We start from the raw sequence: 26,666 nt of genomic DNA, 5'->3' as shown, positions 1-26,666 counted from the left end.
GTGATCGGGTTCCCCAGCCCTGCATCTGTCAAGTCTTTGAGGGTGGTACTAATCTCTCCAATTTACCCCCAAATGCTGGTTAGGAAGCAAATTACCAAAGGGTTTCACTTGGGTCTTATTACTGTCATGGGCTTTACTCCATGAGTCCTTCTAGTTGCCAAGAAGCTCGGGAAATGGCACAGGGTGGGTCTGCAGACCTACTGGGGCCACTGGGATTTGAACGTGGGTCAAAATTCAATTTATTACCTGATCTCTCAAAAGAAATTAGACAAGAGGTCATGACTCTCCACTGTAGTGGTTTCTGGCCACCAGATCTTTTTCTATTATATAGTTCAAATTATATTTTGATTCACTGCCCATCTATTTCATTTCTAAGGACACCACGATGAGTAAGCCGTGAAAAGATTTCCTGAGACATTCTGATTACCACTTCTTTTCTTCTGGAAAATATGGTAAGTGTGCCCACCTTGTGTCTGGGGGACAAATGCTATCACTTGTCCTCATCCTTACATCTCCCATCTGGCATCTCCCTCTGGCATCTCCACCATTACATCCGGCCTACTGAGAACAGACACAGGGAGACTCTCAAGGATACAGGTACCCCCCTGCTGCCGTACTCCTTAATGCCTTAGTGAACGGAGTGCCCGCCAGACCCTTGGGGGCATACAGTGGGCTGGGGGAACGGTTGTGCGTGTCATTCATGATGAAGTCCCCCCAGCATCCTTGTATCCGCAAGCCTTTGCATTTCTTCCTTTACGTCATGCAAGGAACATTGTCATCCCAACCCCATTAAATGACAGCCACCATTGAAACCAAGGTTCGTCGCCACCAAAATAAACAGAGGCAGTTTTCAGCTTCATGAGCTAACCATTAAATTTAGAATCCCTAAGTGTATCCATATCAAAAATTTCCCTAGATCCAATGTTATTAGCCGTCCTCCTTAGTCTAACAGTCTTATAATTCGTAGACATACTCCCCAGGTTTCTGCCAGTGTGAACCAGCCAATCTTGCAATCACTTTGGTGTATATGCTGCTTCCTCCCAGGCAAGACTTTGTACTTGTCCCTCTGGAACATGCTGACCTCTGACCCTAGTTTAGGAGCAACAAGGGTAGTTGGGGGTGGGGCTTGATGGGAGTAGGTAGTTGCTTGCAAGAAAACCTTGTAACAACCTTGTAGGGAGACCTGCGAAGGAGGCTGCTTCTACTTAGTTCTACCTGCTTCTATTTGGTCCCTGTTCCTTCTTTTCAATGTTTGTGTGATTTCCAGTGCTCGCTACAAGGGCAGGCACTTGGTAGGTACACAATAAATATTGTTTGGATGGATTAATAACATTTTTTTTGTGTGTGTGTGTGTGGTACGCGGGCCTCTCACTGTTGTGGCCTCTCCCGTTGCGGAGCACAGGCTCCGGATGCACAGGCTCAGCGGCCATGGCTCACGGGCCTAGCTGCTCCGCGGCATGTGGGATCTTCCCGGACCGGGGCACGAACCCGTGTCCCCTGCATTGGCAGGCGGACTGTCAACCACTGCGCCACCAGGGAAGCCCGGATTAATAACATTTTAAGGTAAGAGTCAAGCATTTGAAATTCTATTTTATTTTTAATTTGTAACAAAGCAACTACCAAAACTTAGCCTTTTCCTCTAGTTAAACCTCCTTTAAACAGAACCCCCAACTGTGCAGCTCCTCAGAAGTCCTCTCTCTGACTAATGAGAAGCCCCTATAGGGCAGGCTCAGACCTGGTGCCTCCCAAACTTTCACAACTGGGAACATCATCCTTGGCACCTAATAGATCCTCAGTAATGGCTGAGTGAATGAACGTGGGGGATTGCTTCCAGACGCCTCTTCCAGAACCATCCATCTCTGCTGGGTATTGGTCACACCTTTGCTGCCCTGTCTTCTTTGGGTTGTACTCAAAGAGATACACTAATCTTTCATTTCAACCAGCAAGTTCTCTCCTAGGTGTAAACTGTTGCAGTTCTACGATCAACAGCTGGCAGGCCATGAGCGTGATGGGTTTCCACTGTCGGGTCTTAGGGCTTAACACAAACCCAGACCTGCCTCAGTGGCCCTTTTGGCGTCCTGAAGCCTCTCCATGGCACTCCCTCCCAGACATGTACTGTGACTCAGGGGCAGCTAAGGGGCTGCACATGGGTGCTAAGGTTCTGACATCATGGGTGCCAAGCCAACAGCTACTCCCAGCCTCCAATCTCAACCCAGCTCTGACGTGGTTCAGGTACCAGGAAGCCACAAGTTTCAGAACGCAGACTCCCCTCCCAGCCCCAGGATGTGAATCTTGATGGATTCAAGCCAGTGGTTCTCAATCCCATCAGACCCAATGACCTCGCCAAAGAAGAAATGTACTTAATGACCTTTCTACCTCCTTGAAATGAAGGTCATAAATAATTAACCTATAACATCACAAGTACTTAAAAACCAATGATAACGCTCTAAGTGGATTATGAAAAAGAAATAAAAGGAAAATAATTTGTAATAAAATAAATCATACTTCGGTATGCAAATGAACGGGCACAGACACACAAAAACACACGATGAAGAGTTAGATCCTTGCCGACATCTGGAGAATAAGTTTGGATGTAAGAGAAGTTAAGATCAGAAGTCACCCCACAACAGAAGGGCGGGAAAATGAAAGAGATACGAGAATATAAGTAGCATATTCTGTATATATTAAAATCTTGCAAAAATATTTTGTTTGGATATAAAGCTGACACAGGTTCTAGGCTGATTAAAGTGGCTCTTCACACAGGTGAACGACCAGTCTGTCCTGTGTAGACTGCCCTACACATTGTAGGACATCCGGCATTCCTAGCCCCACCCCCCTAAATGCCAGCAATGTCACCAATCATTGAGACCAGCCCTAACACCCCCCTATTTCTAACACGTCTTCGGGGGGTTACCTTTCTGGTAGAAAACCACTGGCCAATCGTGCTCAGTCCATTTCTTTTGCCAGCAGCTGGTCTAGGAGTAAGCACAGGATGCAAGTTTGGCTGAATTTACCTGAGAAAAAACCTTCTGAGGGTTTCTGGGACAGGTGTCCTGAGTCTTATAAAGAAGTAGTAAGAAGAAACACATTCTTCTTCTCTTTCTGCCTCTGGACACTGTCGCATGAGGTTGTGATATGTGGAGCTGTGGAACCTTCCTGCAATGATCAGCGGGAAAGCCTGGGAATCTAGCCAACATAAGGAAGACAGCACAGCCGGAAACTGGAAAGAACCTGGGTACTTGAGACATGGCCTCTGAGCCAGCCGAACCCAGAGCTACCTGGAATGCCCCCTGGATTCCTTGGTTTATGATGTAATAAATTGTCCTTATTATTTAGCTACTTGTTTGGGAGTTCTCTGTTCCTTGAAGCCAAAAATATCCCATCTGTGATAGGTAGGGCCACTTCTGCTCATTACCATAATCCCTTCTGTTTGGCGAGCAAAGATTGTAATTTACAAAGCACCGGAATTACATTCCTATCACTCTGTGAGGTGTGGCTTATGATCCCCATTTACAGCTAGGAATGTTGAGGCCAAGGAAGTCAGACACACAGGCAGAGGCTGAGCTGGGATTTGCTCTGGTCCTGTGCTGAGTCCCGCTACAGAGCTCCTCCCACCCCACACTGCATCCAGGGGGCTTCCTCAGTCCTGTGATTTGATGTGTCTTCCAGGCCTCCATGCCCTAAATATCCACAGCCCCTCATCATCATCACTTTACATTCTCATTAGTGGGGAAGCTTCCCTGGATTAAAAATCCGAGTCTCTAGACAGTCCTCATTAAAATATGCACATTTCATCTTGAAAGAACTAATACATATTTATTAGCACAAATGAGTTCTTCATTAGTTCTCAGATGTGGCAATCTTTGAAAGAAACAGGACATGGGACAGGTAAGTTTTGAGCTGAATCTACTTATGGTATCAGGGTGAGTTTTCATTCATTCATTCATTCCTACACTCACTCAGTGAAAATTTATTAAGTGCATCCTATGTCCTGGAGTCCCAGCCTTGGGCCAGCCACTGTCCTGCCCTCACAGAGCTGGCCTTCAAGTGGGAGATGGTCAATAGTCATGTGAATAGGATCACAGATTTAATAAACCCCACGTACAGTGTGACAGAACAGGAAGAGACTCCACAGGAGACGGGCTTCCTTAGACAAGGTGGCCAGGGAGACCCCAGCTGGAGGAGCTAAGACCCACCTAATGGGAAGGCCCCTCTCCCATGTCAAGGTGGGCCTCTGAGAATGGCCCCTGTGCCCAGGGAGCCTGGCCTGAGGAATGAACAGGTGATGCCAGGCAGAGGGGGAAGCCGGATATAAAGGGTGACACAGGAGGCCAGAGCTGAGCCCCCATCTACACTTCCACGAGGGGCTTGACATTTGGGAGCACCGAGGGGTCAGGAAGGAGCACCAGAGCAACCCAGAGCCAGGCTGAACTGTCTTTGCTCTGGAATTTTCTGCACCCAAGCTGGCATCTCCAGTGTGCAGAGTGGAGCTGGAGATTCACTGTCCAAAGTGAGGAGGAATAAGAAACATCGACACGGGGCTCCTTTACCATGTCTGCTCTCGGGACTCTTGTGTTTGTTTAATCGGGCCTCTGAAAGCCAGGGGCACTGATGAGAGGCAGGGCCTGTGCAAGCTCGGCAGGCTTGTGAAAGTCTCAACACACACCGCCATATGCACACACACACACCCACACACACACACAGCCGTGAGTGAGACTGTTTATTAATTGCTGTCATGAAGACAGAAGCTCTTGCCGCAGCAAACACTTCTCTTGGGGAACTGACGTGTAGACAGAGCATGATTCCTGCAGAATCAAACAAATCCTGTTTTTACCTCCTCACAAGGTTAGTTTTTCGACATTAAAGGGATTATCCAGGAGGGCAGACCTGAGGGAGAATTAGCTACAGGCCACGCTGTTCTCCACTGAGGCGTCTGTTGTAGAACCTGCGTCACGAATGAGGAGAAGGATGCGGAGCCCCTGATGCGCTACTCTGCTCACCCCGAGGGAGCCGGGCCGCACCGCCTGCCCCGATGGAGCCGGGCCGCACCGCCTGCCCCGATGGAGCTGGACCGCACCACCTGCCGCTGGTCGTGCTCTTGGAGGAAGTTACCGAGTTCTCGTTCCCAGGGAATCTGGAAGACAGTGGTGCTGTCCCCGCTCCGGGCACACACAGGGCTGCACTTCCTGGTTCTGGCCAGTAAGCTGTGAGCAGTGATCACGTCACCCACAGGCGGGGGCGCTTAACTGCCAGGGTGAGACTCCTCCCCCAAGCTTGTCTTCCTCCCACCAAGGCAGTGGTGATGCTGGAGAGGGCAGCTGCCCCTTCACCCTGGGTCACGAGGTGGAGATGGTGCACGGTCCCAGCCGCCCCTCTGGGGGCCTGCAGTTTGAGCAAGAAATCAGCCTTGATGGTTCAGGCCTTCTAGCTCGGGAGGCTGTTTGTTATGTGGCATAACCCAGCCCACCTGACTGGGCATCGGGTGTCCAGACGGACCCGCCCCCCGAGAGGAGAACTGTCGCCATTTGCTGAGCCCTCCACATGGTGCAGACACTGTGCTCGGTCAGATAATGGATATAATATGTATGACAAATATTGGCGGGGTAATTAGTCTTCTCCATTTTACAAAGGAGGAAATAACAGTAACAGCCCACATCCACTGAACAGTGACGACGTGGTAGGGACTTGCTACGCACCTTAACAGAACTTCTTCAAGCCTCACAATAGGCCTGGGAGGGAGGTGCTTTTATTTATTCCCATTTTACAGAGGAGGAAACTGAGGCTCAGAATGGTCATGCATGTACCCAGGACCACAGAGCCAGTAAGTAGCAGAGCTGGAATCCGAACCAAGGCCCATCTGACTCCTCATTTCTGGTTCCTGCTGAGGTCACCCTGGGGCACTGGAGGTGACCTGAGGGCTAGGACAGGCTGTAGGGTGCAGATGCCCAGGGGCTGTGTGTTCTACACCCTCTGCCACATCCAACCCTGAGGGTGCCCACCAGGAGCAGCACAGGCTTCAATCTCGCAGCTCCTGGCGACCGGACGGAGGTGACACCCGTGGGCAGGGGGCGGCGTGGTCAGCACAACCCTTCACCCACTCTGCGTTCAGCCAAGCGGTGTTCCTCCACTAATCTCCACGCCTCTTGGTCTGGAATGGACCCCTCCTTGGAGCTAACCTCATTGGTTCCTCCTAATTAGCTCCTCAAAGGGAATCATGGGTTATTTTGGGAGCAGTAACCTCACAAGTGTTTCCCTGGAGCATTCAGCTGGAAAATGCAGATAGATACACGTCTTTGTCAAATAAATGATGCAGGTCGCCCCAGGGCCCAAGCCTATCCCAGGCTCTGGGCTTCACTTTCACAAAAGGCGTGAATCTTAGACTTCTGGAGTTGCCTCCAAATGAGGCTGCGTCCTGAGTCAAAGAGAAACAAACTGTGGGCTGTGTGGCCGAATAACCATCGCGGCAACCCGAGCAGTTCCTGTGACCCAGCGCTGCTGAGGCTTTACCTGTGCTCACTCAGCCAGGCCCCAAACCAGCCCTGTGAGGAACATGCTGCTGTGAGCCCGTGCTACAGATGGGGAGACTGAGGCACAGAAAGTCAAGTCACTTACCCAGGAATTAGAACCCAGGAAGTCCAGCCGCAGAGCTCAAGCGCTAAATCCCCTACGTCTTCACCCGTCTCTCCGTCTTCACCTGTCCCTCCATCCCCGTCCTCATGCCTGAGCGCACCTGGAATTGGTGTGGTTGTTTTTAATCAACGTGGTTCTTACTCTGTGAACAGCACCACGAAATGTGTTCATTTGTCCATCTCAGCATTGCAGACGGCCCATGGTTTTCACAGCCCTGTTTTGCCGTTTCTTCATTTTTTATACACCAGGAGGCCCCCAGGAGAGACCCACCCTGAGGCTCCCCTCTCTGATGGACCCTGCCCTCAGCAGCAGCACCTCTCATTCCACGAGTGGCGGGTAGGCCTGGGGATTGGGAGCAAGATTCTGGGACCAGACACCATGCTCTCAAACTTCGGCTCTGATGCTCCGGAATCTTGTGAGGCTGAGCGAACCCTCCGGCCCCCCACCTCCTCCATCACCTCCGCCTGCACAACAGGAAGCTGGTGATCACAGTGCCCCTTCCTTGGGAGGAATCAAGGAAGTGACATGCACATGTGAACACCAAGCCCAGCACACAGTAGGTGTTCAAATAACACCGCCTATCACATCGACTCTCCGGTCCCAGACAGGCACGGGGATCCCACTCCTTTATTAATCGGGAGGAGAGAGGCTAGATTTCCTCTGATGCCCAGCAGGCAGGGTCAGACATTCTGGGCCGCTGCCACTGAGTCGGACCCAGTTGGAACAGAGAAGCGGTTCGTGGGTGAGGGAGGCACCGTCGCCTGGGCCCCTTTTTACAGCTGAGGCTCTGCACACAGGACCCTGGTCTGGCTTGGGCCCTGCCAGGACACAGACTTGGCAGCCCTTCCCACAGCCCCCCAGGTGACAGAAGACAGGACCCCTGCCAGCTCCCTGACAGCGGGTGGCATGATGGATGGATGGATGGATGGAGGGGCAGCCCTGCCACCCGCACCTGAGCTCCCCCACCCCCGGCTCCAGGCGGGCTGGTCCCCAGGAGCCTATAGCTCCATCATCCTCCGGTGTCAGCCACACACCATGGAAACAAGTCCCACCTGCCACGGTCACCCCGCGTTCTTTTCCTAAGGGCGTTTGGGCCAAAAGCCAAGAAAGAGAGCGACAAGTCTGTGCAGGCCCCCAGGGCTGGCCCTCCTCCAGCCTGTTGGCCTGCAGTGCTCCTGTCCCTGGAACAGCCCATCCCCCGCCCTGTCATGGTGTCTGAAAGACTCCCACTTGCCACTCCCACAGTCAAGGGGGGCTCTGGTGAAGCACAGATAGGGAACTGGGGGCAGCTGCCCGTTACCCATGGGGCCCCGTGCACTGTGATGTCCATGTCCCTCAGCAGGGCCAGAGAGAGGGGGACAGAGGATGGATAGGCTTTGATTGGAGAGAGGGTGACGTGGCCAAAAGGATCTGGAAAGATCTGGAGGCCAAACCCCGGTCAGCAGGGACATGGTTGGGATTCTGGGGCAGCTCTGTCCTGGGAACCTGGGCCTGGAAACTGCTGGACGGCAAACAGCAGGGAGGACAGGGCGGGGCCCTCCCCACACGCTGGGCAGAGGCTGAGGCCTGTCCAGGAGGGGACTGACTGGTGGGACCAGGCCCCTCACTGGGGCCCCTCGGGGCTTCTGGGCAGGAAGGCAGAAGGGCTGACCACTGCCGCAGGGATTCAGGGAGCGGAGCCTCCGACCTCCCCAACCCTTTCGCCCCAGGACCTGCCCCTAGGCCACACCCCAACTGGAACCCTGGGCTCAAATCCCAGCCACTGTCCCTGTGAGAGGATTTTAGCGGCAATAACAGGAGATGAAACTGGTGAAGGTGCTGACACTTCCTCACCTCCGTCAAGGAGAATCTGGAGCAGGAGGGCCACGGCTGGCAGGAGATCTGCTGAGTCATCGGGGTCCCCGCCCAGGCTCCCCGTTCAGCTCGGTGGAGGGAGCTGAGGGGATTCCTGGGGAAGAGCATTCCCAGCACAGGGAGCAGCTAATGCAAAGGCCCTGAGACAGCTGCCTGGTGATTTCAGTGAGGCCAGAGTGGCTGGAACAGAGCGAGTGAGGGGGAGAGAAGCAGGGCAGGAGGTCATGGAGCGGGTGGGACAGGGGTCGAGTGGGGTCTTGTAGGGGATGGGGGGTTGGGCTCTCACTCAGAGTGAGATGGGAAGTCCCTGGAGGGTCTGAGTGAGGAGGGACATGGCCTGACTTAGATTTGACAGGATCCCTCTGGCTGCAGTGAGGGTGATGGGTGAGCGTGGCAGCAGGGATACCAGTGAGGAGACTGGAGTATTCTAGGCAAAAATGATAGTTTAGATCAGAGTGGTAGCAGTAGATGTGCACAGAAGTATCCAAGTGTCCAAAATCCAAAGCAGAAAGGCACAGGACACAGAGATAAAAGGAATGTTCCTCACGAGCCGTCTCTTTCCAGGGAGAAAAGACCTTCCCAGACTCCCCCAGAGCACAATGCTTACATCTCATTGGTCAGACGTGGGTTAACATCCACCAATCCCAGCAAAGGGGCGGGATCCTATAATTGGCTTGTATCCTCATGCAAGACCACCTTCATAATTTGTGGGGTCCAATGCAAAATAAAAATGTAGAGCCCCTGGGACTTCCCTGGTGGTGCAGTGGTTAAGAATCCGCCTGCCAATGCAGGGGACACAGGTTCAACCCCTGGTCCAGGAAGATCCCAACATGCCGTGGAGCAACTAAGCCCATGCACCGCAACTACTGAGCCTGCGCTCTAGAGCCTGCAAGCCACAACTACTGAGCCCGAATGCCACAACTACTGAAGCCTACATGCCTAGAGCCCGTGCTCCGCAAAGAGAAGCCACTGCAATGAGAAGCCCGCGCACCGCAACGAAGAGTAGCCCCCGCTCGCCACAACTAGAGAAAGCCCACACACAGCAACAAAGACCCAACGCAGTCAAAAAATTAATCAATTTTAAAAATGTAGAGCCGCTTGTTCAAAAATTATTACGAATTTGAAGACTGTGACAGCAGAGCCTTAAGCCAATCACAGGCTCTTCTAAGCACAGATCCCTGTGGAACTGCCTAGGTCACACACCGGTGAAGGCAGCCCTGACCCCATGATTCACCCCCTGGGTTGAGCATGGGCGCCCCCCCGCCCCGAGACAGACTGCAGGAGGGAGGGCAGTGGGGAGGTGGCGCCCGTGTTGGCTGCAACCTCAGCAGCATGAGATCGGGTACATGAGTTACTGTGCCCGGCTTTGCTGGTCCCTATAATGGGGTAATGGCCCAGGGAGCTGCTGGGAAGACACATATCAAGTGTTTAGAACAGTGTCACTTATTATTTTCATTACTTCTAGGGACGAGGTCTGCCTCGTTCCCAGCCTATTGGTGTCACTCAGTTGTAACCCCAGGACTCCAGGAGAATTTCTCTTCCCCACCCCACCACCAGCCTGAGTGCCTGCAACTTCCCAATCAGTCACGTACGTCATCTCCAGAAGAGCCTCGAAGTCCCTGCTTTGAAGTTGATCAGAGAGGTGGCCGCAGAGAATAGACAGATATATAATTACATGTCACCATAATGATACATATTTCATAAAACACAATAGGAGAAGCATAACATTGAATAGAAATAAAATGTTATAATACCACTTTCACCCTGGAGAGTATTCTCGGCTTACTTTGTTTTTTTGTTTGTTTTTTTGCGGTACGCAGGCCTCTCACTGCTGTGGCCTCGCCCGATGCGGAGCACAGGCTCCAGAAGCGCAGGCTCAGCGGCCATGGCTCATGGGCCCAGCCGCTCCGCGGCATGTGGGATCTTCCCGGACTGGGGCACGAACCCGCATCCCCTGCATCGGCAGGCAGACTCTCAACCACTGCACCACCAGGGAAGCCCTCGGCTTACTTTTGAAAGCACTCAAATGGACAGGCCTGGTAGGCGGGGAGCTATGACTGCTCTGTTTTCATATGAGAAAACTGCTTATCCTTTGCTCAAAACCCCCCATGCCTTCCCAATTCTAGACGTGAACTCCAAAACCACCAGCCACCTATGTGCTCTGGTCCCTGCCTGCTCTGTCATATCCTCCTCACCAGCCTCCTTGCTCCAGTGGCCTTCTCACTCCTCCTCCAACTCACCAGGAGAATTCCCACCTCCGGGCCTTTACACCTGCTGTTTCTTCTGCCTGGAACAAGCTATCTGCTCCTTAACGTCTCCATTCATGGGTCTGCCCCAGAGAGGCCTTCCCTGACCATCTATTAAAATAGCTCCCACATCTGCCCCTGTCCTTCCTCTTGCCTGATTTACCTTATTGGCATTTATGCCATCTGACGTATTACACACCCATGTGTCCATGGGCTTTTTTGTCTGTCTCCTTCCAGCAGAAAATAAACTCCACAAACTCTTCACTGATGTGACTGTGGGCCTAGAACAGTGCCTGGCACTCAGTAGGCCCTCAATAAATGTTTTTTAATGATGCCGATGAGGGTAAGAGGTGAACCCAAATGAGCTGCTGTACCAGACCTAGAATGACATCCAGGCAAACCTTGGAGATACTGTGGGTTGGGTTCCAGACCGTCGCAATAATGTGAGTCACGTGAATTTTTGGTTTCCCAGTGCACATAACAGTTGTATTTACCCTATACTGCAGTCTATTAAGTGTGCAATAGCATTGTGTCTAAAAAAAAACAATGCATGGGCCTTAATTTAAAAATACTCTATTGATAAAAAGTGCTAACCATCATCTGACAATGCAGGGTTGCCACAAACCTTCCATTTGTAAAAAACGCAGTTATCTGTGAAGTGCAATAAAGCAAAGCTCGATAAAATGAAGCAAGCCTGTATAGGTTTCTGCAAACACATTCCGGACACAGTGGGTGTCCTCAGCCCACAGTGGGTGTCCTCAGCCCAAGTGGCTCTATATCATCAGCTGTGCCCTCCTGCCAAATTAGACCCAGCACTCAGTGACTCAGACCCAGCTTGATGGAGGAATATTCTCGTGGGGACACTCAGCTCCATCTTGCTCTCCTGCAAGGGCCTTGAGGCCCCGGTCAGGGTGGCAGCTCAGCTGTCAATCACCAGTGAGGGAAACAGAGCAGAAAGACTTCAAGGAAGGTGGGTGAGGGCCCGAACTGTTGCAGCCAGTAGAGACATAATCATGGACTTTCCAAAACCTGAAGATAAAACTAGCACCAACACCTCTCGTGGGTGGGGCGGGGGGGGGGGGGGTGGCGGTGTATCGGTCGGAATCCTCCCTCGTGCGCTGATTCACTCCACCAAGGTCAGCAGGGATTGACTGAGCCCCTACTATGCGCCAGCTGCTGTGCTAGGAGCTGCGATACGGCTGGGAGCAAGGCAGGCTGGGCCCCTGCCCTGACGGAACCTGCAGTCTGGTTGGAATAGACGGACAAGACATGGGGTTAAAAATACAAAAGTAAACTAAAGACTGGGATCTGTGCCATGGCAGAAGGAAACAGCGTGCTGTGGTAGGGAGTCAATAAGTGATGCTATTTTTACTCAGTAAGGAAGGCTTCTCAGAGGAGGTGGTTCCAACTGAGACCTGAATTGCAGGAAGGAGGCAGTCATGGGAGAGTCAGGTGGGAAGAGGGTTCCAGGCAGAAAATACAGCAAGGGCAAAACTCCTGCGGTGGAACAAGTAACGAGACCAGAGAGCTTGAGGAACAGAAACAAGGCCCTGGCAGATAACAGCCAGACCAGTGAGGCAGCGAGGCAGAGGGTGAGGGGTAAGGCTGGGAAGTCAGCGCTGTCTGCTGGCTGTTCGGCGGGCCCAGGAGGCCTTGGTGGTGTTGAAACAGCTGGGGCATTGGAGTCAGTCACTCTTGGTTCAAACCCCAAGGCTACATGACTTCAAGCAGGTCACTTACACTCTTGGTCTCTGTTTTCTCATCTGTAAAATGGGACTAATAATTGTCTTCTTCTCACAGTCACCATGAGAACTGGTGAGGTTTAGTGATCAGAATCTCTGTCCGTGGGGCTGAGCTGTTCTCCCAGCCACGGCCACTCATTCACTGATTCATTCCCCTAAGGCCAACATGTACTGCTTGAGCACCTACAACAAGTACTGACCGGGCACTGTGCTAACACGCCCAGCACAGCAGCAGGTTCACAATAGGTGCTCACGGCACAGCTGCTGTCAGTGTCTGTGCCCCTTCCCACTCTGCCAGGCCTCAAGTGGGTTTCCTCTCCCTCCGCCTTGGTGACAGGCACATCATTTGGGACACCTGGTGGGGGCAGCCCAGAGCCCACATGGCTCTCTTGATATGATTGAAATCATATCAAGCATCTTTTCCGACCACAACTCTATGAGATTAGAAATAAATTACAGGGGAAAAAACATAAAAAACAGAAACACATGGAGGCTAAACGATATGTTACTAAATAACCAAGAGATCACTGAAGAAATCTAAGAGGAAATCAAAAAACACCTAGAGACAAATGACAATGAAAGCACGACAATCCAAAACCTATGGGATGCAGCAAAAGCAGTTCTAAGAGGGAAGTTTATAGCAATACAATCCTACCTCATTAAACAACAAACACCTCAAATGAACAATCTAACCTTACACCTAAAGGAACTAGAGAAAGGAGAACAAAGTTAGTAGAAGGAAAGAAACCATAAAGTGCAGAGCAGAAATAAATGAAATAGAAGCAAAGAAAACAGTAACAAAGATCAATAAAACTAAAAGCTGGTTCTTTGAGAAGATAAACAAAATTGATAAACCTTTAGCCAGACTCATCAGGAAAAAGAAGGAGAGGACTCAAACCAATAAAAATAGAAATGAGAAAGGAGAAGCTACAATGGACACCGCAGAACAAAGCATCCTAAGAGACTACTACAAGCAACTCTGTGTCATTAAATGGACAACCTGGAAGAAATGGACAAATTCTTAGATAGGTACAACCTTGCAAGACTGAACCAAGAAGAAATAGAAAACATGAACAGACCAATCACAAGTAATGAAATTGAAACTGTGATTAAAAGTCTTCCAACAAACAAAAGTCCAGGACCGGATGGCTTCACAGGTGAATTCTATCAAACATTTAGAGAAGAGCTAACACCCATCCTTCTCAAACTCTGACAAAAAATTGCGGAGGAGGGAGCACTCCAAAAGTCATTCTACGAGGCCACCAGCACCCTGATACCAAAACCAGACAAAGATACTACAAAAAAAGAAAATTACAGACCAATATCACTGATGAATATAGATGCAAAAATCCTCAACAGAATACTAGCAAACAGAATCCAACAATGCATTAAAAGGATCATACACCATAATCAAGTGGGATTTATCCCAGGGATGCAAGGATTCTTCAATATACGCAAATCAATCAATGTGATACACCATGTTAACAAACTGAAGAAGAAAAACCATATGATCATCTCAATAGATGCAGAAAAAGCTTTGCACAAAATTCAACAAAACTCTCCAGAAAGTGGGCATAGAGCGAAACTACCTCAACATAATAAAGGCCATATACGACAAACCCACAGCAAACATCACTCTCAATGGTGAAAAACTGAAAGCATTTCCTCTAAGATCAGGAACAAGACAAGGATGTCCACTCTCACCACTATTACTCAACATAGTTTTGGAAGTCCTAGCCACAGCAATCAGAGAAGAAAAAGAAATAAAAGGAATACAAATTGGAAAAGAAGTAAAACTGTCACTGTTTGCAGATGACATGATAGTATACATAGAGAATCCTAAAGATGCTACCAGAAAACTACTAGAGCTAATCAATGAATGTGGTAAAGTTGCAGGATACAAAACTAATGCACAGAAATCTTTTGCATTCCTATACACTAACAACAAAAGATCAGAAAGAGAAATTAAGGAAACAATCCCATTCACCACTACAACAAAAGGAATAAAATACCTAGGAATAAACCTACCTAAGGAGGTAAAAGACCTGTACTCAGAAAACTATAAGACAATGCTGAAAGAAATCAAAGATGACACAAACAGATGGAGAGATATACCATGCTCTTGGACTGGAAGAATCAATATTGTGAAAATGACTATACTACCCAAAGCAATCTATATATTCAATGCAATCCCTATCAAACTACCAACAGCATTTTTTACAGAACTAGAACAAAAAAATCTTAAAATTTGTATGGAGACACAAAAGACTCTGAATAGCCAAAGCAATCTTGAGGGAAAAAAAGAGAGCTAGACTAATCAGACTCTCTGACTTCAGACTATACTACAAAGCTACAGTAATCAAGACAATATGGTACTGGCACAAAAACAGAAATATAGATCAAAGGAACAGGATAGAAAGCCCAGAGACAAACCCACGCACCTGTGGTCAACTAATCTATGACAATGGAGGCAAGGATATACAATGGAGAAAAGACAGTCTCTTCAATAAGTGGGGCTGGGAAAACTGGACAGCTACATGTAAAAGAATGAAATTAGAACACCCCCTAACATCACACACAAAAATAATAAAACTCTTAGAGGAAAACATAGGAAGAACACTCTTTGACATAAATCACAGCAAAATCTTTTTTGGAAATAAAAGGAAAAATAAATAAATTGGATCTAATGAAACTTAAACGCTTTTGCACAGCAAAGGAAACTATAAACAAGACGAAAAGACAATACTCAGAATGGGAGAAAATATTTGCAAATGAATCAACAGACAAAGAATCTCCAAAATATATAAATAGCTCATGCAGTTCAATATTAAAAAAAAAAAAACCCAATCCTAAAATGGGCAGAAGACCTAAATAGACATTTCTCCAAAGAAGACATACAGATGGCCAAGAAGCACATGAAAAGCTGCTTAACGTCACTAATTATTACAGAAATGCAAATCAAAACTACAATGAGGTATCACCTCACACCAGTTAGAATGGGCATCATCAGAAAATCTATAAACAATAAATGCTGGAGAGGGTGTGGAGAAAAGGGAACCCTCTTGCACTGTTTGTGGGAATGTAAATTGATACAGCCACTATGGAGAACAGTATGGAGGTTCCTTAAAAAACTAAAAATAGAATCACCATATGACCCAGCAATCCCATTACTGGGCATATACCCAGAGAAAACCATAATTCAGAAAGACACATGCACCCCAGTGTTCACTGCAGCACTATTTACAATAGCCAGGACATGGAAGCAACCTAAATGCCCACTGACAGACAAATGGATAAAGAAGATGTGGTACATATATACAATGGAATATTACTCAGCCATAAAAAGGAAAGAAATTGGGTCATTTGTAGAGACATGGATGGAGCTAGAGACTGTCATACAGAGTGAAGTCAGTCAGAAAGAGAAAAACAAATATCGCATATTAACACATACATGTGGAAACTAGAAAAATGGTACAGATGAACCGGTTTGCAGGGCAGAAATAGAGACACAGACGTAGAGAACAAACGTAGGGACACCAAGGGGGGAAAGTGGGGGGGGGGAGTGAGGTGGGATGAAGTGGGAGATTGGGATTGACATATTTACACTAATATGTATAAAATAGGTAACTAATAAGAACCTACTGTATTAAAAAATACAATAAAATAAAATTCAAAAGAAAACACGTGAGATTCTGAACATTGCTATTGGTCCTTCAGAGAAGTCTAGGACAGGCTGGCTAGAAGACCAGAAGTCCTTTTTGAGGAATTGTATGTCCTCTCATCATAGGTGGGAGAACTGAGGCACAGAGGACAGGGCCCTGCTCAAGGTCACATAGCTCATCAGAGGACTCTAACTTGGGCCCTGCTGTCCTCTCCTCCTCCCAACCCTCTAGGGATGTTACTAGTGCCCAGAGAGGGGCAGCTTTTTGCTAGGCTTTCTGATTCACCTCCCCTCAAAGCCCCGAAACCCTGGGGACTTAAAACCGAAGCCCCTGCAGTTGCCCTCAGAGGTTGGTCCAAAGCGCCACCTGGTGGTCAGCGATTCCAGGCAGGTCAGGGCTCACGGCAGTGGAGGGGTGGACATTAGTAACTGCAGGTTCCTGGTCACAGCCCTCATGAGCACTTCACTTTACAGTTTACAAGGGTCTTTCACATCCTTCTCATACATCCAGTTGCAAGGGAAGAAAGAAGGGAGAGAAGGAAAAGCACACAAGGGAAGAGAATATAAAAACAGAGAGCAGCTCACAGACATATGTTACAGGACAAAGAAAAAAAAAACTAAAAAGTGAGGAAGGAAAGAAAATGGAGAGGAAAGAGATAAAAATAAGAAAGAGAAATTTAAAAAAATGTTTAATAGACAAAAATAAAATACCCATACCAAGTTAGGCCAAGCCCAGCCCATAAGGGCAGGGGCCGGTACCCATCATCTAAACAGTCCCAGCCCCTGCCTCCAGGCTGCCTCTATCCCAAATGTGGGCACCCAGGAACAAGTGCTTGGGTTGGAAGTCAAGTAGGCAGGACTCGGCAGGACTCAAACCCAGGTAACCGCAAGCTCTGGGCACTACACGGTCCCTAGCGCCATCTGCTGGAAAGATAGGGCATGGCATATATCCCCTGAAAGTGAAATTTGGGTGTGAACGTCTCCATTTCTCAGAGAAGGAAACTGAGGCTCTAAGAGAGATGGTGACTTCCCTCAAGTACCGCAGCCTGCCAGGTCAGGGGGCAGGCGAGGGTATCTGACTTCAAAGGTCTCAGCCCAGGCCTTTCCAGTTGTCAACAATCCAGCCCCGTCCCGGAAGAAAGCCAGGCGCAGAGCACGTGGTCGGAGGCATGTGCACTGGCCGCACACAGCTGGGGTGTGGGCTCCTGGCTCTAACAGTTATGAGCCTGCTTTCTTTTATTGAGCCATGGTTCACGGACGCCTGGTACTGGGCCAGACACTGGGACACAGCAGACAGGACTGATGTGACTCCTCTCAGGGTGCTTCACTGATGGAAGAGGAAGATGGTAAAGATATAAACAGTTAAATTTAGATAAAATCACAAAGTGGCCAGAACACTCCATCCCACCTTTGGTTTCCTGAGTGGCCCCTAACACAACCTACAGCAAAGGACATTATCCGAGTCAGCTCTGAGGCTCAAAGGGAGCAGAGAAGCAGGGTTCGATCTCATCAGCTGCGGGGACTCACCCACCTCTCGATGCTCCATTGGTCAGCACTACAGCTCCTGGTCACCAGCTCCTCTCTTAGCCAACATCACCATGGCAACTCCAGAGGTGAAGATCTGAATGGTCAAGAGGCCAGCGCTGGCAGGGCCATCCTGTAGCCGAGCAGGTGAGGTAAAGGAGTGCGTTGGGCCAGGTGGGGGATGGAAAGCTGGCACATTGCCCAAAGGCAGTGGCCACTCCTCAGCTCCAGTGGATATGTGACCAGGCAGGACACGTGGTACCACAAGGGCCACTGGGACCAGAGCTTCTGAATTTTCAAGACAAACCCCAAATCAGAATCTGGAAGTAAAAGCTGCTGGTCCTTAAGTACGAGTGTCTAGTTCAAAATTATAAAAACACCGTATCGGGCTAGTTCAAAATTATAAAAACACCGTATCGGGAAAACAAAAACAAAACCCACGTCAATTTCCAAGTTTCAGTCCACTGGCTGCCAGTTTGAGACCTCTTGTGTCTTACAAAACACCCCCCTGCTGTAAGCAGCCCTTCATACTCCACTTTGTACTGAGAGAAAGGCCTTCCAGAGAAAGAGACAGCCCTGGGCTTCCACTCTGTTTGCTGATGCAGCTCTGTTGTCTAAGAAGGAATGTGACTCGCTCAAGGCCTCAGAGACCCCACTTCTCAGCTCCTAAACCAAAGCTGCCCCTGTCCATCACCGCAGGAGAACTCACTTTTCGCGTTGCAGGCCCTCAGGGTGCAGAACAGGCAGACATTCCTGCTTCCTGTAAAAGTATCTGCCTGGAGGAAGGCATCAAATCCTCCCTGTTGGACCCCCAAATACAGATCGAGCTGATGGCTGTCCCCTCAGAGTGATTTTCCCTGTATCCAAACACTGGCTTCAGACAATCCAAAAAATCGGTCCATCACTGTGCCTGAAATCCCACCAGGATTCACTCTCATCGATTATAGTATTGAGTCTTTTGAAACCTGTAATTGAAAGACACAAGGCTCTCTCTCTGGGAGGATCCCAGTCTAGGCCTGGAGAGAATGAGCTCTGGGACAGGTAGTTTAGAAGGAAAAGAGATTAAAAGAGAAGGGGCTCTTTTCCAAAATGGTAGGACTTAGGGGAGCCCCAAGTGTGGCCATGATAGTGGGGGGCCTTCAAGAGGAAGGCACCCGAAAGAAGCCTTTCACAGAGGTCAGTGTTTTCCAAAGCATGGGAAAGGAGGGAAAGAAACGAAGGAGGGAAGAGGTCGGGATGAAGGAGTGGGGAGGAAAGGAGGGAGGGAGACGGAGAAAGGCATGGGGCAGGCCTGGCAAAACAGGTCTGCAGGCCAGTTCGGCCCGGGAATGAGATTTCTCTGACTCGGCAGATGGACTCAGGCAGCTTCATAAACATGGCTCGGGCTTGGGCCGGTGATAAGGCGCTCTCAGCATGGGACCGAGATCGCAGGTCCCGGTGTGCAAGAACAGCATCTGTGCTGGCGTCTGTTCTGATTGGTCCGTTTGCGGCCAGCGTGGATTCTGATTGGCCAGGAACCAGCCCAACCACGTGTTGAGTACTTGGAACTCCACTCCAGCGGATTCCAGACCAAACGGGCCTTGCAAATTGGGGCGGAGGATGGTGCGTCCCTCAGACCCACCCTAATCCGCAGGCACACGTGAGACAGAGAGTCCTAGCATGACATCAGAAGGAGGCGAGGGAATGCCTGGAAGAACAGTCACATTTTTCTACCATCACAGTGAAATAGGAACTGAGAATCCAAAATAAAGGTGAAATACATATAAAGACGGTAATTTTCCTGGCACACCTGAATGGCAGAGCCGCGGTACAATCTCGGGTATTCCTCGCCAGTCCCCTGCGAGGGAATATATATACTCTGCCATTTTAGAGAAGGAAACTGAGGTTCAGAGTGGTAACTCACTGAGCAGGGATCGCTGCCTCAAGGGCCCTGACGGTATCGAAGCGATCGTCCTCCGTGCCATCTTCAAAGCTGTTGCTCACTCCGCCTGTGATGCGGGCCGGCCTAGCCACGTCCACGCCACCAGGGTTGGCCCCAAAGGAACTAGCCACAGATCAGGATCTTTGTATTATAAACCGACTTTTAATAATAATAATAAAAAATCTATCATGAATTGAATGAGAAGATCTGTACATTTCAAAGTAAACCAGTGCACGATGCCCTTGCCCTCGGGGGCCCCTCTCCGTTTCTGCCATGGGGTCCTCGTTTGTATCTGTGCCGTCTCTGTCCTGCAACAAGCCCATCTCTTGCAATCTGGTGCAGGGTGGCAAGAGAGGGAAGGTGGCCCCTGGGGGTGCACGGGGCCAAGATGCTGATGGGTCTTCAAGCCTCCAGGGCAGCGGGAAACCCACACCTGATTTCACCCATCAGCCAAGGCTGTAAAGACTCCTCCCTTCTGTCCCAGCTGTGACATTTCCCTGCTGGCAGCAGAACCTAGAGGGGACAAACTGCTGGGGGGGCAGAGGGGGGATCCTGTGTGGGTCCTTGTGCCCAGGTGGGCAGGGTAGCTTCCTGTCTCTCTAGCTGGCTGAGAAGTCCCAAATGCCCTGCTCTGAGTTAACATCAAAAAATAAATTACAGAAGTTACCACTCAGTGTTTCCTGGCAGCCCTTCTACCTGCAGAGGACAGACACCAGTGTGGGACCGCCTCTCCAATGAATGGTTCAACCCCCTCCAGCCCCCAGGCCTGGCCCAGCCACCTCTCAAACCCTTGTAGCCAGCTGTTCAAAGAACAAAGTAATTCACCCTGATACAGACCAACTGCTGGAGAACCGAGGGTGGGTGGGAAAAGGAGCCCTAGTCGATACCTGTAAGCCATATCTTAAGACCCTAATATTGAAAAGATGAAATACTGACATCTTTTGAATTTTCAATAATTTAGTTTTTCTTTTTTTTTTAGTAGAACTGGAAAAAGTTGTCAATATTACCTTATGCTGGTCCCCTGTTAGACAATATAGCTTTCTTTGAAATTTAAAATGTCAAATATATAATCACGCAACCTGGAGGAAAAAAAAATCTCAGCGATACCAGCGACAACATAAAAACCTCAAAATAAACCATAGAGTTCACACCATATAAATAAAGTCAGAGCAAATCTCGTGCCCAGGGCTGATGGCTCCAGTTCCAATGGCGCTGATGGTGGAAGCCGGTGCGGCTTTCGACCATCCTCTTGGTAACAGGCGCTGTGCCCTGTCCCTCTGTCTTTACGGCAGAGGCCCGGCTTCTCCGAGTCCATCGGGCAGATTAGTACAGGGTTAGGGGGGAATCTGGAAGCTAAGGTGAGGAAGAAGAGCAGACACATGTGGTCGCCTGGAATGTGGACGTAGAAGGAAACCAGAGGTTTCCAAAGTGCAGGTTGAGCCATCCCGAGGGAGCTGGGGCCGCGGGCCTCCAGCTGCAGTGCCCGTGACTTCTCCCCTGTGTTCTGGGGACCTGCAGGCCGGAGCCCAGGCCCTGGCTGCACCCATCAGTTCTGTGGGTCCCCAGCACCCCTCGGGCTTCTGGCAGAAGTGTGAAGAACATGCCAGCCCAGGGCCGATCCACCATCTCATCCAGGAGTGGGGGCACTGCTTATCCTCCCAGGAGGTGATGGAGGAGGCCGGACAGATCTTCAAGCAGGCAGGAGAGGAGGTCTCGGGCCAGCTCTGGAGAAGGCCACACGGCCCCCTGTGTCCTCCCAAATCCCAGCTCCAGAGGACGCAGCCAAGCACCAGGCACCTCAGTGTCTAGAGGTCTCCGTCCACCGGCGGCTGGCAGAGGCGGTAGAGCCTGGTGGATGGAGGTGAAGAGGATGAGGACGAGCCAGGCAGGCCAAGGCCTATTATTATTATTGCCACATGTGATCTATGTGAGCATGTAATCCATGCCCAGAAAACAAAACTCAACAGGTGTAAAAAAGATGCAGAGTGAAAAATTGATGCCACCCACTTTCCCCTAGTGGTACAGTCCCCGCCCCACAGGAGCCTTGCTCCCTCCAGACTGGCAAGGGGGTTACAAAAACAGACACATATATGTGCGCATGTTTATGTTAAGATCCTTGTGTGGGTGGGTGTGCATTTTTCCACGCTAATGGTGGCAAAGTAGACCCAGTACTCTGCCACTGGAGTCTTATGCTTAATATATCTTGGGGGCCTCTCCCTGCAGCACGTGGGGAGCTACCTTGGTTTTCTTTCTGCATTGGGAGGATTCTGAGCTCTACCCTCAAGTAAGAAGGAGCCACTAATGGGTTTCAAGCAGGGGAGACGGTAGATCTGCTGTGGGGAGAATGATGGCAGGGGGACCAGACAGGAGGCTGCTGTGGTGACACAGACAAGACAGGGAAGCAAGGTGGCACAGTGGTCAGGAGTGTGGCCTCTGGGCCTAGAATGCCTGGGTTCAGAAGCGCAACTCTGTGGTTCTGTGTGCTAGCTGTGTGACCTTGGACAAGATACTTAACCTCTCTGGGCCTCAGTGTCCCCACCTATCAATGGGGGATAGTAATAGTACCTTGCTCACAGAGTTGTTGTTTGGAGCAAATAAGTTAATATAGGTAAAGATACTAGAGTGGTGCCTGGAGCGGGGGAAGCGACATATAAAAGTATTTAAAAGTAATGAGGGGAGGGACCTCCCTGACAGTCCAGTGGTTAAGAGTCCATGCTTCCACTGCAAGGGGCACGGGTTTGGTCAGGGAACTAAGATCCCGCATGCCAAACGGTGAGGCCAAAAAATAAAAATTAGAAATAAAAAAGTAAAAGTAATGAGGGGAATTCCCTCGCAGTCCAGTGGTTAGGACTCCGCACTTCCACTGCTGAGGGCCCGGGTTCAATCCATGGCCGGGGAACTAAGATCCCACAATCCATGCCACGTGGCCTAAAAATAAAAATAATAATAATAATAATGAGGGCTAAGAGAGTGCATACAAAAACTAGTGAAACATATATAAGATCTGTATGAGTTCTTGTATTTTGCTCCAACACCGTTTCCTGGTCTTGACAATGTCCTGTGGTTACGTGAGACATTATTCTTGGTGGGGGGAACTGAGTGAAGGACCACATGGAAACTCCCTGTACAATTTTTGCAACTTCCTGTGAGTCAAACTATTTCAAAATTAAAAAGTTATTTAAAAATTGTGGGCCTGGGGCTTCCCTGGTGGCGCAGTGGTTGAGAGTCCGCCTGCCGATGCAGGGGACGTGGGTTCGTGCCCCGGTCCAGGAGGATCCCACGTGCCGCGGAGCGGCTGGGCCCGTGAGCCATGGCCGCTGAGCCTGCGCGTCCGGAGCCTGTGCTCCACAACGGGAGAGGCCACAGCAGTGAGAGGCCCGCGTACCGCAAAAAAAAAACAAACAAAAATTGTGGGCCTAAGTCAACAGCAAAGCAGGGTAGTGTGGATGGAGAGGGAGGACGCACAGTAACGAGTTATTCCTGGGAAAGGGGCTGCACACAGTACCACGAGAAGGTCTGACATCAATGTGGAGATGATGGGCCGTGAAGACAGGTGAGGTAGGTGGGCTGAGGGCTCTGAGGGCAGCAGGGCGGCAGAGAAGGGCGGTGGGTGAGCTGGTGGGGGGCACACAAATTATTGCCCCATGGCTCACTGTGGGGGCCCTGCCTCACTTTCCCAGCCAAAGTGGGAGCTCTGGGAGGTAACAGACTGAGTCGTATTTGTTGTTTCCCAAATGGGGTCCCGTAAATGAGAGGGGAAGCCCCATCTGAACACCAGTGGGTCTGTCTGGGGTGAAGCCCAGCCCAAGTCCTGGCCTTCACAGAAGGGAGAAGAGGAAAGGAGACGGGGAGGGACAGCCACTCACCGCGGTGCACCCTGGGGCATCTGGTCCTTGACTCGGAGGTTTTTGGCCAGAATCTCCACCCTGGGGCCCTGGGAAGAAAGAACGGTGAGGCCCTGGGCTGCCTCCGCACGGAGTCCAGGGCGCTTGAGGAAGCATGTGGGTGTGGGTGGGCGTAACGGGAGCTGAAATCCTCAGCCCTCTAGATGGGGAGACGGGCAACAGCCCAGTCCCCAGATGGCCCCTCATCCCACCCGGGCTGTGAGTCCACCTCTCCCTGTGTCCACCGGGCCCGGATCTGGGTGCCCTGCACGCAGCCTGGTGGGGCCCCGGGGGATGGGTCCCCTCACCTGCTTCCGCATGATGTCCGTGGCCTGCATGATGCACTTGGGCAGCAGCCCGTGGCTCCGCGCCAGGATGGCCGCCTGCTCCAGGGAGAGGCTCAGGGTGCTCCTGCAGGGGGGGCGGCAACAGGGGTGGCAGGTGAGACGGGGGCGACGGCCTTCCCCCCCATGGCCCCCAAGGCCCCAATCAGAGCAGCAGGGACAGAGGACGGAAGTGAGAAAGTGTCCAGATCTGCGCCAACCAAGAGGCACGATCATTCCTGCTTATGTTGAATGGATGCTCCAGCAGAGCCAGGCTGCAGAGACGCTCAGTCACACCAACCAGGGTGAGAGAACCGGGAAACTCAGCAGCCCTCCAAGGACCACCTCCTCCCGAGGTCCCATTTCACAGCAGACAAACTGAGGCTCGGTGGTGGGTGGGGGCAGCCATGGCCTCGTCCGGGCTCAACAGGCAGCGGCAGAATCGGGATTCAAACCTGGCCTTCGTCCTCCCGTCCCGGGCCCCCAAACCGCCCAGAGGCCCGCCCCCGCTCAGGGCTCGCACACCTCTGCATGCCCGTGCCACACATGGTCATCTGGCAGGCCCCCAGGCGGTAGCAGAGCTCGGAGGAGATGGGGATGAGGCCGGCGCCCAAGCTCCCAGTGGCACCGGGCTTGGGGTAGACGAAGGACTTCATGAGGCGGCAGAGCTCGTCCAGGGCATTGATGGGGCGGATCAGCTGCGAGGCACACACACCCGGACGGTCGGAGGAGGCCCCCACCTGTCCTTCCTCCCCGTCATCACCTCCAATCCAGCTCCATTACAGCAGCTGTCCTCTCGGCTCACCTCCTATGCTCACGAAATATCTCAGGCCTAACCCTCCCATCTAATTCTCTTCACCTGCCCAGGTGCGCCCACGACCAAGCCTCAGCGAACACCCACTCCTGTCCTCTCCAAATAGCAGCACCTCCCCAGGACCAGCCTTCCCTTCTGCTCTGCCCCACCTCCCCTTTCCTGCGTCGCCTGTGCAGACACAGAACACCGGCCAGTGCTTCCTGTGTCGGCTCAGGACTCTGCCGGCCAGACTATCATACAAACTCCCGAAGGGCTGTGCCCAGCCCTTCTCTCGGAGCTCAGCCTCGCGGTCCGAGGCCAGGAGCCCCCAAACCACTGTCAAAATCAAGACCTGACAGGGACTTCCCTGGTGGCCCAGGGGTAAAGAATCTGCCTTCCATTGCAGGGGATGCGGGTTCGATCCCTGGTCGGGGAACTAAGATCCCACACACCGCACGGCAACTCAGCCTGCGCGCCACGACTACTGAGCTCGCACGCCTCAACTGGAGCCCACGTGCCGCAAACTACAGAGCCCACGCGCTCTGGAGCCCGCGCCACAATGAGAGAAGAGAAAACCCGCACGCCACAGCTAGAGAGAAGCCCGTGCGCCGCAACAAGCGCTGCAACGAAGATCCCGTGTGCCGCAGTGAAGAGCCAGTGCAGCCAAATAAATTAATTAATTTTAAAAAAAAGAAATCGAGGCCTGATAGAGCCTGGGCAGAGGGGGAAAGGCCTGCAGCATGCGGCGGGAGGGCGCACAGCCCCCCGCAAGGCCGAGTGCAACACGCAGGAATGTGGCCCAGACAGCCAGGTATTCCCACTGCTAAAGATAAACTAGAAGCCTCCGTTTTGCGGGAAATCTTTTGACTTTTAAATGCTGGCAACAAATTGGAAACACACAAAAAGAGCACTGCATGGCCGCATCTGGTGTGAGGCTCCAGCCTCAGAGAGATGCTGCAATGAACAAGGGAGATGTAAGAGGCACAGGTGAGTGGGTGCCAGTGAGAACACATCATCTAAGGAGCTCTGAAGCAGGTGGGGAAGATGTCAGGATTTCTCGAATGGGGAAGGAGTTATCACAGAAGACTTCCTGGAGGAGGGACGGCAGAGGCCTCTGGGGCATCTCGGCCAGGATTCTGGCTGGGGTGTGACCCTGGGCCCTGTCTGACCGCACGAACCCCCAGCCCTGCCCAAGCTCCACGGCAGGTGAGGGGAAGGAGGGCACACCTGGTCTATCTTCACCGCTGTGGTGCTGGCGTCCGTGGGCAGGTTAGACCGTTCCAGGTAAAATGCCCTGAGAGAGAAAGACGGGGGTGAGGGTAGGGCCGCCACGCCCACCGTCCTTCCAGCCCCTGCCCCACTGCAGCCGCAGCCTCTTTGCCCTCCAACAACTGGAGGAAACAAATCATTAAGAGCGGCTGGCACAGCTCTCCACACCCACAGTCACCTGTTCCTCCAACAGCCCTGGGGGAAGCAGGAAGGGGCCTCCCGGGCACTCCTCAAATGCCACCTCCCCCCGACTGGCCGTGGGAATCAGCACCGACAGCCCACTCTCTCTCCCATCCTGCTGTCTCTCTCCTCTGAGCACCCTCATCAGTTGACACGTCACACTGCTCTGTTTACTGGGTTATTGCTTATCTCCCCTTCTAGAACAGCGCTCGGCCAACTTTTTTTGTAAAGGGCCAAAGAGTAAATATTTTAGACTGTGTAGACCAGTCTCTGTGAAGATGCTACTCAGCTCTGCTGTTGCAACACAAAAGCAGCCAGAGACGATACACACTTAGATGAACGTGGCTGTGTGCTAATAAAACTTTACTGACAAAACAGGGGGTGGGCCAGACCACAGCAGCTCTAGAATCTACCCTCCATGAAGAACAGGCTTTGTCTGGTCACTGTTGACTCCTAAGCGAGCACCCAGAACAGAACCTGGCCTATGGAAGGCCTTGAGTGACAGGGGCTGAATGAAAGAAGAGACGAATGAATGATTAGAGTGGTAATTTTTAAAATATTCAGCGAACGGCACAGAACAGATTGATGGCATCGAATGATCCAGAGAGATGCCAGTTATAATAATACAGGTAGATGTCT

At 51.1% G+C, this 26,666-nt stretch overlaps 1 protein-coding gene across 8 annotated transcripts in view; it reads right to left on the bottom strand.

Annotated features, from left to right (window-relative positions):
• Positions 1-19,720: 19,720 nt before the first annotated feature.
• The window catches only part of PREX1 (phosphatidylinositol-3,4,5-trisphosphate dependent Rac exchange factor 1), a 197,533-nt gene continuing 190,587 nt past the window's right edge, over positions 19,721-26,666 (bottom strand). For all 8 annotated transcript variants that reach the window (XM_032604156.1, XM_032604157.1, XM_032604159.1 and 5 more), the window contains 5 exons: positions 25,806-25,872; positions 24,311-24,483; positions 23,771-23,873; positions 23,445-23,512; positions 19,721-21,426 (listed from right to left, as the gene is read on the bottom strand). In XM_032604156.1, the coding sequence (XP_032460047.1) occupies positions 21,384-21,426; positions 23,445-23,512; positions 23,771-23,873; positions 24,311-24,483; positions 25,806-25,872 (454 nt within the window). In that variant the 3' untranslated portion in view covers positions 19,721-21,383. The remainder of the gene's footprint in view (positions 21,427-23,444; positions 23,513-23,770; positions 23,874-24,310; positions 24,484-25,805; positions 25,873-26,666) is intronic.

The sequence above is a fragment of the Phocoena sinus genome, chromosome 15 (genome assembly GCF_008692025.1).
Source record: "Phocoena sinus isolate mPhoSin1 chromosome 15, mPhoSin1.pri, whole genome shotgun sequence".
Lineage (NCBI taxonomy): Eukaryota > Metazoa > Chordata > Mammalia > Artiodactyla > Phocoenidae > Phocoena > Phocoena sinus.
Note: the sequence above shows the minus strand (reverse complement) of the source record. Positions and strands in the feature narration are given on the sequence as shown.